Source organism: Pleurodeles waltl, chromosome 5 (assembly GCF_031143425.1).
Source record: "Pleurodeles waltl isolate 20211129_DDA chromosome 5, aPleWal1.hap1.20221129, whole genome shotgun sequence".
Taxonomy (NCBI): domain Eukaryota; kingdom Metazoa; phylum Chordata; class Amphibia; order Caudata; family Salamandridae; genus Pleurodeles; species Pleurodeles waltl.
The window spans coordinates 1,138,623,399-1,138,640,745 of NC_090444.1; the positions used below are offsets into that span (position 1 = coordinate 1,138,623,399).

The 17,347-nt window shown below is 42.9% G+C and overlaps 1 protein-coding gene across 2 annotated transcripts in view; it reads left to right on the plus strand.

The window, feature by feature from the left end:
- Nucleotides 1-17,347, plus strand: part of KPNA5 (karyopherin subunit alpha 5) — a 248,537-nt gene that overhangs the window by 160,292 nt on the left and 70,898 nt on the right. For both annotated transcript variants that reach the window (XM_069235362.1, XM_069235361.1), the window contains exon 10: nt 13,564-13,642. In XM_069235362.1, coding sequence (XP_069091463.1) covers nt 13,564-13,642 — 79 coding nt within the window. The remainder of the gene's footprint in view (nt 1-13,563; nt 13,643-17,347) is intronic.

Below are 17,347 nucleotides of genomic sequence, written 5' to 3' on the forward strand. Positions count from 1 at the left end.
ATTTTTGCTCACTAGACACCTAGAGGAATCCAGGACGGGGTGACTTATGGGGCTCTCACTCGGTTCTGTCACCCAGAATCCTTTGCAAACCTCACAATTTGGCAAAAAACACTTTTTCCTTACAGTTCGGTGATGGAAAGTTCTGGAATCTGAGGGGAGCCACAAACTTCCTTCCACCCAGCATTTCCCCAAGTCTCCAGATAAAAATGGTACCTCAGTGGTGTGGGTAGGCCTAGTGCCTGCGACAAGGAAGGGTCCAAAACACAATATGGACACAACAAAATTATCTTTTACAAAACTACCTTTTTTTTGCAAGGGGGACGCCTGCGTTTTTGGTCCTGGGCTTGGCAGCCATATAGGGAAACCTACCAAACCCAGAAACCTTTGAAAACTGGGACACCCGGTGGAGTCCAGGGAGGTGTGGCTTGCGTGGATCCCCCAACATTTTCTCACCCAGAATCCCTTGCAAACCTCAAATTTAGCTAGAAAAATCACAGTTCCTCACTTTTCTTTGCAGGATCACAGCACCAGCACAAATTTCCTACCACCCAATGTTCCCTTAGGTCTGCCGATTAAAAACGATACCTCACTTGTGTGGGTGGCCGAGGTGCCCGCAACAAAGAAGGGCCAAAAACCTGTAGAGATTGAGGGAATACCAGAGCAAGTTGATAAGCAAATTTTTTTTTTATGCATTTGTAGGCTGACTCTGCTTTGGGGACACACATAAGTGTGGTATTTTACTTGGGAGACTAAGGGGAACGCTGGGTGGTAGGAAATTTGTGCCGGCGCAGTGGGGACACACCTCCCTGGACTCCACCTGATGTCTAGTTTTCAAAAATGTCTGCGATGGTAGGTTTTCCTAGATGACCGCCACGCCCGGGACCAAAAATGCAGGTGCTCCCATCTCCCTGCCCCCCACTCCACCCCTGCAAAAACAGGTAGTTTTGAAATAGATCATTTTGATGTGTCCACGTTATGTTTTGGCCCCTTCAATGTTGTGGGCACTTGGCCCTTCCACACAAGTGAAGGTAGTATTTTTATCAGGAGACCGGGAGGAACAGTGGGTGGTATGAGTTTCTGGTTTGTTTTTGCTTCTGGAAGAATATGGTACAGAAATGCAAGAAGGATGTGTGATTTTAGTCACATTCTAAAGTTTACAGGGCATTGTTGGCTAAGAAACTTGTTGGGATCTGCAAGAGGCACACCACCACTGTACTCCACCAGGTGTCTAGTTTTCAAACTAATCTAGAGTTGGTACTTTTTCCCTAGAGAGGAAGCAAGCACGCTACCAATACTCTTACTTCTGTGGTGTTCCAAACATTCAAACTGTGAAGAGAAACGCCCTTAGGTTATGCTAAAACGACCTCTCACCCACCAACCTAGTTGGTGGCATGCTTCATCATTTGGATCCCACCCGAATCACCTAGCATGTCATGGGTGTGCTTCGACGCCTGATTACAGGAGAGCGGGTTTTTTCATTTTTTTATTTTACCCACATACTGGTTGGATTTAGCACAAGGGTGAGTGATGGTTCAATAGATCATATTTTATTAACAAGAGGTTTCACAAAAATGAAATGCACTATTAATAACTGAAAGGCTAAAAAACTGAACTAATGACTCGCAGCTCGTGAGCTGTAAAGCCACGTCAAGACACCAACAGCTTTACAGTTCATTCACACACCTTTCATACACGACATGCACAAGACCATTTACGCCGCCAGGCGCGGGCCCAGCACACTACAACACTCACATCAACAAACAGCACAATTCAAGGGCCCATCACTTTCATACGCCCACATGCCTGACACAGCAGTCACACCAGCTGACATAGGGGGTGATTCCAACCTTGGCGGGCGGCTGCCGCCGCCCGCCAGGCGGTTACCGCCATGCGCCGCCAATGCAGCCGCACTCACGCGGCCCCCATTCCGACATTCCCGCTGGGCCAAGTTTGCACCCACCGGCCCAGCGGGAATGAGGCCGCAACATAGGAGCCGGCTCCTAATGGAGCCGGCGGTGTTGCGGCCGTGTGACGGGTGCAGTTGCACCCGTCGCACTTTTCACTGTCTGCTATGCAGACAGTGAAAAGCTGGCCTGGGCCCTGTTAGGGGGCCCCTGCACTGCCCATGCCAGTGGCATGGGCGGTGCAGGGGGCCCCAGGACACCCCTTACTGCCAGCCTCTTCCTGGCGGAGCAAACCGCCACAAACAGGCTGGCGGTAGGGGGGTCATAATCCTCAGGGCAGCGCTGCTTGCAGCGCTGCCCTGGCGGATTATCACCGCTGGGGCATAAACGGCTCGAAACCGCCGGCCCCGGCGGTGCAACCGTGGCGGTACCGCCGCAGTCGGAATAGGGATGGAAGCACCGCCAGCCTGTTGGCGGTGCTTGCGTCATTTTAGCCCTTGCGGTCTCGGACCGCCAGGGTCAGAATGACCCCCATAGTGTGTGGTCTGGCACATTTGGCTAACCAGGGTGTTGTAGTGGCCAACAGCAAGTCACTATTTACATCGCCAGCCAAGCGCCACTCCACGCACACCGCCAGCCAAGTGCCACTCCACGCACACTGCCATCATTTGTTTTTTAAACAAAATAGAAAACACTAACCAATAAGTACAAAATTACAAACACAAATCTCTAACTAAATACATGCCAGTAATTCCAACTGTGAAACTGAACAAAACAATATAGGACAGGCATTTTACACTCACTGTAGTTCCCAATAATTCTTTTGGGTGTGGTAACTTCTGAAACAGCATCAGGAAAGTGGGAATCTTCCAATCTAGCCACTTCCTCCACTACTGCTACTCGAGAAACTCTTGCCTGTTCCACCACAACAAGGCTCTTCAGAACAGACTCCTGAAATTTAATAAATTTCATCTTTGACTCAGGGGAGCAATCCTTGAACACAACAAAAGCATAAAAAATTGCTAAATAGAAGAGATGTATAGCCAACTTTTTATACCAAACGTAAGACTTACGAACAGCAGTGTAATTTTTCCGGCCTCTGATCTGATCTATCTACACCAGTCATGTGCTTATTGTAGTCAAAAATGTGCACAGGTTTGCGCACTTCAGCAGCCTCACCCCAAACAGTCACAGGGAAAGTACTCTTATCATGGATGGTAGTCAGCATGTAGACATCCCTCCTGTCCTGGCACTGCACTGTCCCCTTTCCCTTGGATAGCCTTTAAGGTTAGAGCAGATTGTGCCACAAGCAACAGTGTCCACTCCGAACAATTCCCTGAACAATTACACTCGAGTATAGAAGTTATCTAGTTACAATTGGTGACCTTTTTGTTAAACAGTTGTCTACCGAGTTCCCACACAATTTTCTCACTAACTCCAAAAGTGGGCGGACAACCAGGGGGGTCAATACTGGAATCCCAACCAGGATCATCAATGCAGAGCAGTGATCTAAATAGACCACTGCACCTCCCTCTTGTCCCAATGTGTCATACTGTTGTGCTCCCAACCAAAACATCTACTGCTCCAAAGGTGCAACCAAAGGAGGACAAAGTCCATATAATACAATTGGAGGAGCACCAAAAACAATTTAAAAAAAAGTTGGATCATCCAAGCAGGTCTTTTCCAACACAGCCTTTATTTTCTTCTTACAACAAAAGCAGCCAACGTGTTTAGTTCACCGCAAGTGAACTTCCTCAGGGCAACGATGATTTGTAATAGTAAGGAATGTTGCAGTCTTCACATACATCTGCTTCATAAATTCAGTTGAGTAAATTCAGTCACTATGTCCCTTTGTAACACGTATACAGCAACTCCAATCTAGATCGTCATGATATGCCCCTTCGTAAACCTTCCTTCCGGTCACTCAGTAAAGTACCACGGTGTATGGTAAAGTAGCATATAATTGTATTATAATCCTTACCAGTGCAGACCCGGAAATGATAAACATATCCTGTACTACTTTCAGACAGCATATACATTTTAATTCCATACCGTGCCCTCTTGCTAGGAATGTACTGCCTAAAAAACAAACGGCCCTTGAACAGGACCAAAGACTTGTCCACAACTATTTCTTTCCCTGGAACATAGTCCTGTGAAAACCGATCTACAAAATGATCAAGGACAGGCCAAATCTTAAAAAGATGGCCCGAATCAGGGTGATCTCCTGGCAAGGCTAAAGCATTATCAACAAAATGCAGCATCCGAAGAAGAAGCAAATACCGATTACGACTCATTTTTGCAGAAAATGTAGCCGTTGCCATCAAGGGACTAGTAGACCAATATGAAGAAAGTGATGACTTCCTTATCAACCCCATCAAAAAAGTTAAACCCAAGAACTTTTTTAACTCTTCCAGATTTGTGGGAATCCACTGGGTAGCTCTATTGTGTTGCCGAAGTGTGACACTGTTGTCCCTCAAATACTGCTCAGCATACAAATTAGTCTGCTCAACAATCTCTTCCAAAAAATGCATCGTCCATAAACAACTGAAAGAAATTGATAGGCAAAAAGTTTTCCGTATTCACCAGTAAGGGCAGGCAACTCTGGCTGCTCCATGTTTGGGGCAACCCAGAGTTCAGGTCGTCCAATGGGAAGCCTTTCAGCCCCAGGATGCGGCACTATTGGCACATCAGTGTCCTTCTTTAAAACAGGCACTTCATCCTCACTGAGAGTGGCTTTCTCTTCATATGATTCCTCTCAGACAGAAAATTGACTGCCAGACTCTTGCATTTCTTCCTCTGCCTCAGATGCAGTGTCAGTGTTATAATCCCTGCCAAAAGATAACTCAAAAAGCATACCAACAACCTGATGAGTGGTCACCCTGCGGGTAGCCATGATCCTTTCTAAGAAAAGTAACTTGACAAGTGCACCAACAACAACCAGCACTGTGTGAAATAGGTAATACACAAAGTGTGGCTTTATCACAAAGAGTTATGTACTCAAAATCAATACCACTACCTGAAAAAGCTAGACTCACCAGCAACTACTCTGCACAGACACAGTATCCTACTAAAAAGGAAAAAGAAAGAAAAGAAAATTACACATAAGACAACACAAATAATGGCGTGCACAAATCTAAGGACAATTTCACACACAATCCTGGATTTAGTACACCATTTACAAAAATGTCATTCATGCATGGCAACAATAATCATTTGGAATAAATAGTTTTTTCTCACCCAAAACATTCAACAATGCAAACTGCAGGTTAACCATTGCCAAAACTACAAAGAGTTGCAGCAAAGGAAGCAAAAGCTTTGAACTACAACAAGAAGGAGAAATAAACTGTTATAATCACACATGTGAATACTTTGCCAGTTGACAAACACCCCGCCACCAAACATTTAGAGATTTTCCCTGGTGTCTAGTGGTTTCTGCCCCGCCGGGGGCAGATGAGCCTAAAGAAATTAGTCTGATCTGACCCCAAGGGTGGGGGTGGGGGCAGGAATGGGCAACATTAATGTGCCACCTTTGGGGATGACTCTTGCCCAAGGGGCCACCACCCCACAAAAAAAAAAAAAACACAATCCCTGGCGCCTTGGTGGATTCTGCCCCTCTTGGGGGCTGATGGGCTTAAAAATAATAGGCTGATAGGGCCAACAATTCTGTACCCCCTTTGGGGAGCTAACCTTGCCCAAGGGACCGTCCCCAACAAACAAAAGACACACACACAGATCCCTGGTGCCTAGTGGGTTTTGACCTCCTCCTGGGGGCCGGATCGCCCAAAAAAATGGCCGATCTAGCCCCAGGAGGGGGCCAAAACATAGAAAAAAAAATACTGCCACCAGGGCAGCAACCCTTGCCCAAGGGGTCGCTGCCCTAATATTAAAATTGCATAAATGCCTGGTGTCTAGTGGGTTTTGACCCCCCTCCAGGGAGCAGATCAGCCAAAAAAATGGCCTATATAGATCCAAGACGAGTCGAAACATGGATCAAATATTGCCCCCCAGGGAGCGGCACCTGCCTAAGTGGTCGCTCCCCTAAATCACCCAAAAATAAATCCCTGGTGTCTAGTGGGTGTATTCCTGCTCCACTGTGGCGGGCCTCGCTCACCATCGTGGAGCAGGAATCCATTCAAAACCGGCACAGGGGGAAAGGAGAAACTTTCTTTTCCCCCTGTGTCTGTTCCTCCACCCCCCAGGAGAAGGACTCACCAAAAGGACATCCCTCTTCTTGGACGCGCTGGAAGCAAATGCTTCTAGCTCGTCCCGGGCAGAATCTGATGACGTCGGTGCTCTGAGCGTGCCAACGCCATCAGATTGCTGACGGAGGGGGATCTGGGTGTGCAGGGGAAGCGCTTCCCCTGCGAGCCATGACCAGGGGTGTGGGTGGGTGAACCACGGGGGGAGCCCCAGTGGGCCGGGTGCAGGACGAGCTGGTCTCATCCTCGACACATGAGCACTGTAGCTGAGGACGAGACCAGCTCGTCCACGGCACCCAAAGTGCTAAGATCGAATGGTATCATAAACCACAACAGAGTTCCTGGTTAAATCTCTGTTTCCACTTTGTACTGATGAATATTTATGCCTCTTTCTGAATTCTCAGTTTATTCTGAATGATCTCACCTTGCTCTGCATCTATGTTGAAAACATATGCCATTAAGGACTCACTGTTTTGAATTATCTACGTACAGCCCCCATATGGAAATGTAAACATTCTCCTCTGCATGTCTTCTTTTTAAAAGTGAAATTAATTGTAAGTAGCATTTGTATTAAAACACAGAGCAATATCAAAGATTGGGTCACAATTAGAACATTGGCCACTCCTGCATTACGTTTCTACTCTCTGGAATCTGTGATATTTAGCTCACCATATTTCTAGAGTGCATCACATAGATACAGTATGAAGTTAAGAAGCTGAACTATACTGTTAAACATTCTTAGTGACTGAGCCTCTGCAATGCTGTATATTACATTACATTACCTACACATTGCACCCCAGCATTCTTAGGGTGTTTAGAATGTGAGCCCAATGGCCCTGCACTGCTATTATCTATCAAGTCAGTGACCTGATCTGACAGGGAAGGTATAAAAATAAAAACTGTGGTTATAAGCCAGAATCATATTATAATATGATTACCGTATTTATCGGCGTATAACACGCACTTTTTCTCCCAGAAAATAGGGGGCAAATGATGTGTGCGTGTTATACGCTGATATAATGTTACGTTTTTTTTCCAGAAATTTCCTTCTGAAAATGAGGTGCGTGTTATACGCCGGTGCGTGTTATACGCCGATAAATACGGTAATTGTTGTCACTGTATAACATTAAAATCAATACATTTTATTTTGTTTACAAATTGTATATTAAAACAGTTGGACCTTATATACTACATTGGGTAGCTTGTTGTGCATTTTCAAAATGAAGGTAGACAGTTGCTATATGAGCCAATAAAACAATATCATAGTCTGTTTTTCACTTCTTCATAGCTGCCTAGGCAAGCATATTTAAATAAATCAGGTATATAGAAAAAAGAGAAGAACTCCAGAAATGAACAAAACATACATTTGCATGAGGAAATCCTTTAAAAATTAATTGATAAATAACAGTATCTAACAGTTGAAAACTGCTATAACAGCATATGTCACTGAAACAATCATATCTTTAATAGAAAATGTAATGGATTATAAAATGTTAGCTTGGGCAGTTCATTAAATTATATTCGTATTGTAGAGCATAAAAAACTCAAAATGATAGCTTATGATTATATCTCAAATTGTTTTCTTGATAAGTTGTTTGTTATGAATTTTAAAGGTGACTAGTTAGTTTTTAAATGCACAAGATTAATAAACTGCATAACATATTTTATATGCATTTCCGTTGATTAAACTGTGTTACGTTACCAGAAACAATAGCAGTTCAATATTATCATTCATTTTTCAAATGAGAAATATTTTCAGTACCTCTCTTGGGTGAAAGAAAATTTTCAGTCAATCGTGTGAAAATTTAATTGTAATTTATTCTATACATGCATCTAAAATTATCCATGGAATTACTTTCTTAAGGACAACAGGTGCAATGTTGATTTGCTCTGAATTAGTAAGCACCACTATCCTTTACAGAAAGTTTAAAAGCAGTTTCTTTGAGAGTGCGAATAGTTGTTTGTAGCATCTTAACAAAACATTTGTACTCCAGTATTCAGATATCTATTTAAGCTGTTGTACTTCAAAAGTTTGCATCATTTAAGAAGAGGGAAAAAGAAAATCGGAGCTAAGTGTGTATGCCTAAAGCCCATTTTAACTCAAAAATATTTGCTTCTAAGTTTACCAGCTAGCATGTTAATGATACAAGTTCACAATAATAGGATGGTGTGTGGTTAATGTGGCCAATTTGAAAATTAATTTATATTCTCTGCTATTAAAGTGATATGCATTATAAACGTAAGGGGCATATCAGTCATACATAACAGCTTCTACCTGAAGTTGTAACATAAGATCATATCAGTCAAGAACTGAGCAAAGAGTTTCTTCCCATTAATAGAAGGAGTTTGATAGTGAAAACAAACTAACTGCATTGACCCTGATGCTGCATCAAATACAGAAATCGGATGAAGAAGTACTGACCCAGTATTCATGTGAGGAAATGTATATATCTACATGCAAGACCTGTTACTGAAATTTGTTTTTGTTTGCTTTAGGACTCTGTGCACTTTACCATAGCTAACTTGTGCTAAAGTGCTTGAGCTCACTCGTTTAAACATGGGTGAATTGGCTTACACACAATTGGCACATTTAATTTACTTATACCTATTTAAGTAACCCTTTTAAAATATGTCTCAGGCCTGCCGTTGCAGTATGCTTGCAGTTTTAAACTACCATTTTGAACTGGCAGAATCAACCTTTTGCCAGGCCAACGCATCCTTTTTAATACCTTGTGGGTAGGCCCTAAAGATAACAAAGGAAAGGCTGTGATTTATTTAAAAAAATATGGACATGTGGGTTTAAGTTTTACATATCAAGATAGTGGAAAACTCTAATTTGTTTTTCACTACTACAAAGCCTACCTATCCCATAGGATAACTTTGGGTTACCTTATCTTATTCAATAAGTGATGACTTTCATTTGGGATAAGGTAGAAATGTCATGCTTACACAAAAAATAATTATAATTTAAAACTTTTTTTTTGAGAAGTTGGAGTTAAGTCACAATTCTGAAAATGCCACCTTTAGAAAGTTAGTATTTTTCTTTCCCCATCCATTTGGTGCCTATATCCAGGTCATATGACAAGGCGTAGTTGGCATTTGTGTATTTCTTCCATACAGTGACTAGTTGTTTGCAGAATGGGCCTTTTGACAGGATGGGAGGGGGGCGGAGCTGTGCACAGCCCCACTTACGACGACTGCAGACGTTTCTTCCACTTCAAAGTTGGCACCAGTTAGAAAAATAGGACCTCCATACCCACTCTTGAGTACAGTCCTGGACCTCTAGATAGTACAGAAGGAGGAAGCGCCTGCTGCCAGAGGACTGCCCTGCTGCTTGAGGCCTGCCCTGCTCTCTTAGAAGGAATACTGGACTTGTAGGCCTCCCTGCACCGGCCGAACTGTTCTGCTGTACTGGACATGCAAATGGACCTGACTGAGCCTTGCCTGCTTCTGTTAGTGCGGGTTTCTGATCCCCAAGACGTGCCTCTCCAGGTCCAGGGTGTCAGGAGATTACCAGTTAAATCAAACTTCCACAGGAGCAGATGCCTTTCACCCAACTCCCTCCAACAGAGAAGTTATTTAATTTGTCCATGAGCTATTGGGTCTCAACGTGGGATCTTTTTTTTCCCTCACTCAAGTTTTTATTTTCATCTAGGGCAAGGGTTAACTTTTTTTGTATTTTGTCCATAAGTGCCACCAAGGCATTAAAATCTAAACCTTAAGCCATTCTGCTCAGGTGCAAATAGGTATTTTTTAGGCACTTCAGTCTGTCAGGAGATTACCCATTAAATCAAACTTCCACAGGAGCAGATGCCTTTTACCCAACTCCTTCCAACAGATGCGTGCTCCGACTTTTCTGATTATCTGAACCCTGCATCCGCTAAGGGGAATGTGAATCGGAAAAGAGAGACCTCCTCCAGATCCAGTTTCACCCTGTGTTTCCCACTTTCTTTAAAGGAAGGACCTGGATCTTTTGAGAGACAAGCCTCTCTCTAAGAGAACAATGTTAACTTAATATCCTATTTTCGCCAGGAGTCAGAGGTATCCAATGTTCTCTGGAGAACAGTTCAAAGGTTCACAAATATACAATCTACTAATGTCTTTTATAGAAAGGTTCAGTTTTCTCAATCAGTCTCTAGGAATTAATCTGAGCACTGAGGTTTGTCTCTAAGACTGGCAAGTCTGCAAGGCGAAGAGTTTTTGAATATATATTGGCAAGTCTAGAAATCATACAAAAGGATTCCTTACTGCAATTGCTTGAAGTTCTGTTAAGCCAAAAGGAATTCTCCTCAGAAAGCCAATAGCCAGTTGTTGGAAGAAGGAAGAAATTCGGCTTCTCCAGAAGGGAAAAAGTAGCTAGTGTGCACACTGTAACAAGAAAAATAATTAATTACTCCAAACTGGAAGAATTCTCTATGAAACGAAGCACCCCAGGAACGCTGCTCATTCTCCTCAGGATAACAGTTGAAGTGCACAGCTCCCAGAGAGAAACAGCTGGAGGGAAGCTTCAGCACGAGACTAAGGTAGAAACACTAGAGCGCTGACCTCACAAAGATTTGAGACCACCATCTTGAGTGGCAGTTAAGCCGGAAGAAGCTAGTTCTAAGAACAGCCTCTGCAAGAGCCACTGGGAGTGAGGACGCTGCTGCAACCAACGTGGATACGAGGAAAAGGGGAATCGTTTTTGCTGAGGAAAGAACTTAACAATACTGGCAATAGTTTTCCTGACCGTACCCCCCTCCAAAGAACTCCCTCCCACAGAAGATTTGTTGGGGAAAGTGTTGTGAAATTGCTTTATCAACCTTGAAACATACACATTTTGAAAGGCTTCTCAGGATCTTTCTTCTGGGCCCAAACCTTTCCAATCAATGAGGTAATGTAATGTTCCTTTTTTAAACTTTGAGTCTAAAATTCTATTCACTTCATATTCTATATGTGAATATTCTTGGATAGGATTTGGAGGGGTGGTTGTCCTAACATTGTGAGGGATTCTTTTAAGTAGCGAGACATGGAATACTGGATGAACCTTAATCTGAGGAAGCAAGGCGAGTTTGACTGTTACTGGATTTACAATTTTCTTTATTTTAAAGGGTCCTGCATATCTAGGCTGAATTTTTTTTGTTCCCTCTTAAATGTTAGCCATACCTTCTCACCCTCGCAATACCCAGAATTGCCTCTACTCTTTTTGTCAGCATGCTTCTTGTAAGAGACCTTTGCCTTGATCAAATGTTTTATAGTGGATTGGAAGATCTTCTGAATTTTCTTACTGAACTCATTCGCAACTGGGACCGATCCTCCCAAACTTCCTAAGATAATGTTTTGGATGCCTACCGGAATTCAAATAGAAAGGAGATTAGCCTGTAGAGGCACAAATAGCATTGTTGTACGCCAATTCTTCTGTCCAAATGAAATCTGGCCAGTCATTATTGTGGGCCAGAAAATATAAGCCTAGGTACTGCTCTATCTCCTGGTTAACTCTTTCTGTCTGTCCATCCGTTTCTGGATGAGAACTAGTAGAATAACGTGAGTCTATTCCAAGTTGTACCATAAAGGCCCTCCAGAATTAGGAAACAAATTGGGGACCTCGATCTGAGATTACAACCACCGTAATGCCATGAGCTCTCACTGTATGCCATGAAAATAACTGTGCTAACTGAGCGGCTCTAGGAACCTTCTTCAGAGATGAAATTACTAATTTTAGAAAAGGTGTCCACAAAAACTAGGATTGTGTCAAAACCTTGACTTGAAGGTAAATCTACAATCAAATCCATAGTAATGGTGTGCCAGGGATATGGTGCAATGGGAAAAGGCTGAAGCTCAGTTTCAGGAGCTAGTCATGTTATCTTTCCTTCAATACGTAGATTTGAACATGTTGTCTTATTTGAGGGCTCATGGTAGACCACCAGAAATACCTCTTAAGAGGAACAGCTGAAGGGAAGCTTCAGCACAAGACTACGGTAGAAACACTAGAGCGCTCACCTCACAAAGATTTGCGGCCACTATCTTGAGTGGCAGTTAAACCTGAAGAAGCTAGTTCTAAGAACAGCCTCTGCAAGAGCCACCGGTAGTGAGGACGCCGCTGCAACCAACGTGGGTACATGGAGAAGGGGAATCGTTTTTGCTGAGGGAAGAACTTAACAATGCTGGCAATAGTTTTCCTGAAACAGGGCCCTTGCCTTGCATTACTTTAGCTCCACCTGTGAAGAAAAGGAGAAGCCTTCAAATCTTTGACTCTCTGCGATCGTGAACAAGCCCATTGATGCTGAGATGTCACCACCTGTGACAGCCACCAACACAAAGCTCTGGGGGACCTTACTCTTGATGCTGCAGTGTCCTGCAACACGAAATCTGCACTTTGCACTACAGCTTCGATGGCCCTTGGTGACTCCAAATGCAAAGCTCCAGCATTGACCATCTGCAATGCCTAGCAGGATCTTCGTGCTAAAAGTGATGATGGTCCACGACTCCCAACCTGCTGCTACAGTGACAACCATCGGCTATGCTCTCGCTGCTACTCATGGCTTACTCCACAGTGAACTGAACTTTCCTCAGCTCTAGCAGAACCAGATACCCGCAGGTGATGCTTTTTGCTTTTGGACGCTATACTTACCAAAATCTTTTATATGGCATATTTCCAGTTCTACTGATTGGATTTTTATTGTTTTGGTCTCATTTAATTTATTACAATGTAATCTATTTTTATAAATTGGTGTGGGATTTTTCTTGTGTGGTGCCTTTCCTTTATTACTGTTTGTGTGCTACATTAATACTTTACTCATTGCCTTTAAGTTAAACCTGACTGCTTTTGTGCCAAACTACCAGATGGTTAAGCACAGGCTAATTTAATGACTTTCGGGGATCACCCTGTCAGGGATTGTGATTTTTGCTTGAGAAGGGTCTTCACTCCCCTCAATCAAAATCCTAATTTCCTACACTATGCAAGTTATTTGTGCTTTTAAAACATACATATGAAACCTTTTTAAATCTGTCACTTAAGCATTAAATAATAGATCTTTAGGTATCTTTTTTGAATGAATCGGTTTAATGAATGTAATTCACAAGGTCTTTACTAAACTTAACATTTGCTGTTCTTTACTTGTGTTTTTCCTTCTGTCATTGAACTACCGGATTGAGATGGAAAGATAATTAACATTAGTGTATCATGATGCAATGCTAGAGCTGCTTCCTACTGCCTGCAGTTTTTCCATCCTCGTTGTTTCCTTCTCTACTGATTTTTACTTCTGTCACCCAGATATCTGAGAGGTTTTACATGACAGATTGCTATTAACTGTACATTCTTCAGTTGTCTCAAGTGGAGTTTATTTGATATGTTTTAATCTGAGTACGCCACCATTTATAATGTTATAATTCTTATTGACGATTTAGAAATAGTGTGAGAAATGCTTCTTGAGATCATTGCCAATTAAAATGTAAGCCTTTTTTTGATGCTATTTGTTTAGGCATACTGACTATAAAGTGGTGTCTCCAGCACTGAGAGCTGTGGGCAATATTGTGACTGGTGATGATATTCAAACACAGGTAAGACGTTCTCTGTAACTTTAAAATACTGTTATATTTTCAATAATCAGTAATTAATCTGTTCTTCAATGTTTCCATGGAGATCCAGAACACCAGGTTTGGATTATGTTTTTTTTAATTGCTGGGTCCTAAGAGAGGTGATAAAGGTAGAGCAGTGATAACGCTGGATTTGATGGCTAAAAGGAGAGCAGTGTATGGCCTTCTGCCTCTCCCCCTGTCTGTAGCTACCTCAGCACTCTGCAACTCCTAGATAGTTGTGAGAAAGACATGCTGCCGTGCCCTCACCAACCACTGCTACTCTGCCTGTCGTGTGTCTAGTTGGCCCTCTTCTGACATGAGATTTTAATTATTCCTGGCAGTAGCTCTTCTAGTGCAACTCTGTGCTGAGAGAAGCTGTCTGAGATTCCCTGCTAGCATGACACCTGGCATGCCATGACACCGGTCCCCTCTGAGAGGTGGAAGAGCGAGTGTATTAATATCACTACATCGTCTCACATGAGCTACTGCCTGTGAAAATCACAAAGTTCGAATAAAGAAGTAGAATGTTTACCTATCACACAGAATGTACATGCGCTGGGCGGCATGCTACTACAGAAGGCAGCTTTGGAATCATTCTCTGACTTGTGGAGAAGGCTAAATATGTATTTGAAAATAGGTCTTGTCTTGGCTTCAAAGATTTATTAAAACAAATGCGTTCCTGGAAACTTTTTTCACTTTGTATTATATTTTTTAAGTGTTCCAAGTCTTGTGTAGTTCATGACATTGTTGACTGTTTCGTAAAAAAAAAAAAAAATAACGTAACCTTGTTTTTCTGCCTGATTTATAGTGTAGGTAAATGCTAAATACTGTTGCGTGTGTCATTTATAAGATATGAAGTGCATTGGTTTTATGGGCCATATATATGTTTTCAAATGTGGTTTATCATTTGTTTATAGCTACCTCACAGTGCGTATGATTTAGAAAGTGCAGTGCATGCCTATGAAAATCTACAGTTCCACTTTAAGTTGGAAGACTAAAATGTCCCTTATCTACTACAGTGTTACTGTTGTAAAATTAAAGTGGTATTCAGTGTGAGAGAGAGGATGGATAATTTAAGGAAAGAGTTGTTGAAAGGTGATACTGGCCTTCGGTAGGGATCGCTCCCATTAACTGTTTTCGCCCTTTAAAACACATGATGTCATGCATTTAGAAAGTCCATACATGTCCTCACATATTTTTAAATGGCTGATTTAGCATCTGCATTAACACATCAAACCTTGCTTTACTTGAGCCTGTTTCCTGGGAGAGGCTTTACACATCTCTTTATAAGCAACATGGAATCCATGTTATCATTAATATTGAACGTTACCGCTTTTGTTGTTCAATAGTGACAGTAGGCCACTGGGCGAACAACTTACAGGCTGCTGCTGGTCTTGAAAGTATACATCACTCAGCCTGATAAACGTATTTCTGACATGGATGAGGAAGATATTCGCGAATTTACAGTAAATGTGTCATCTTTTTATCTTTCCAGAGTGCTAACCATAATTTAAAGTGCAGAATGGGCCACATCATTTTGTTAATTTACAGAGGTCTCCTTGATTTTAAAATATCTCAGTTCTGTTGCTCCTATTCAAGTAACATGGAATCAAATGTGCCACACTTTTCTCATGAATATAGAATATAGAATGTTAGCACTATAGTTTTTTAACTTTTTAACTTTATGGCGAAATGCAGTAAAGCACTACACTGAGGTATTGACCAGGGTGGAACAGGACCCTCGGCTTCGCCTCAGACCCTCTGACTCTAACACGGTCAGTACTTACCTGGCTTTGCCCTCCCCTTGGATAATATTGCCTAAATACTGTATGTTTTTTAGATCATTTTTCATTATTACATTGCACGCCAACACATATATCATCTGTGCATTGGTTATCCTGTGCCATTGCATGTAAGATAAGTCATTAGTACAGCATAAAATTCTAACCCAATTTGACTTTTGCAACTTGAGGGCAAATTCAGAGGCTACTTCCCTTTTAGTCAACAAGTGTGCTGCGGCTTTTCACGAGCATATATGTTTTCATTTTAGACCACAAAATTAAGAAAGGTTGCTTGAGATTTATCCTATGAAAAATCGCTACAAAAATATGTTTGTTGCAGGTGTCTCAATTTAATTCATATAATATATTATGATTTACGGTGGAACTAATCAATAATGCTATTTAGTGAGGCATATGGTGGAAGCAACCGAGTTGCTGGACACACCATAATGGAGCTCCTGCCCTGCACCTAGACATCCTGCTTAATGATATTCACTATTGGAATGTACAACACCATCATATTTTCAATTCCTGAATAATAGTGCAGAGTTCAAGTGTATTTTTAATGGGTTGCAGCTTGTTCCCAGCTACAGAAGTAGCTTAGTGCAAATGGGCCATGTGGAGGGAGAGCAAGCAACTGAGACGGCCTGTGAGGGATGCTGACCCTCAGCCCATTGTGGTGTTGTGGTTCCTGCTGGATTGGGGGGGGAACACATTTCATTCCCCTGATTCAGCTGGGGAACATCCCTGGGACCCTAACATTTGAGAACCACAATATGAGACCAGGCCCAAGATGTCAGCGAGAGACACCACACCTGAGTGATGAAGTGGGAGGCACCAAGAAACCTGACTGGAGATGTGCCAAGTCGCATGGAGCTGAGGTGGACTCAGTCCTCTGAGAGATGTGGTAACAGAGAACATGATGGCGATGTGCCCCCTCTTCCTGGGAGCAAATGAGCAGATTGCAGTTGCAGAGGGTCAGGCGGACCACTCCTTTGAGGGAGAACAATTCAATCACTGCTCCCAAATTTGAAAGTGAGGCTGCAAAGACCGGGATGGGAGACAGGAGTGAGTGCTGTCTAAGTGCTTGGGTAACGCTCTCCTGGCCAGTAAGAGGCAAGAGGGGAAGTGGTCTAGAACAACAACTTTGCAGATGCCCAGTTACCCCTTCTCTCCCAAACATCCAGCGACTGTGAGACAGGGCTGCACCATGGGCTGTGGGTGCGGGAGGTCAATGCATTATCAGCAGGGCAAGTGTCAAGGTTTAGGGCATGACAGCAACACCACTAAGCATGGGGAGCGGGTGGGATCCTTTTACCAACCTGGACTGAGTGTTACATTGCGTTAACAAGCCACTAAAGCCATATACATGTTGTACCTGATGGCAACTCAGAGGCGACATCATCCATCGGGCTCCTCCTCCTCCGTAATGCCCTAACTAGGCATAATTGAGAGTCCAAGTATTTACATCCTCGCAGGTGGTCACATTATAATAAACAGACATTGGCCCAGGAAACCTTTGGGTGTGACCCTGTCCCCTGTAGCCTCAGCTCTGTGTCCTGATGTCACCACACACTCAGTAAAGCTAATAAATTGATCTCATGATGTCCCAGATGTTGGTAAATGGGTAATGACCAATGAGTGGCAATTAAAAGTGCTACCTAAAGGTGACAGTGCTGTCCCACTAGATATCATTGACTCCGAGATCCAGCAACTACTTTCGGCACCGATTGTGCCCATCCAGATCTTGAACTGGCTCCACTCTAGGAAAGACGGTCACCCTATCACCTTGTAAACCCCCACGCCCCTGGATTCCTAGTGGGCTTGTGGATGCTTGTAGCCTACGATGGAAGCGGAAAAAAAAATGGGGCACATTCCCTTTCATGGAAAATTGGACAAGTGCACA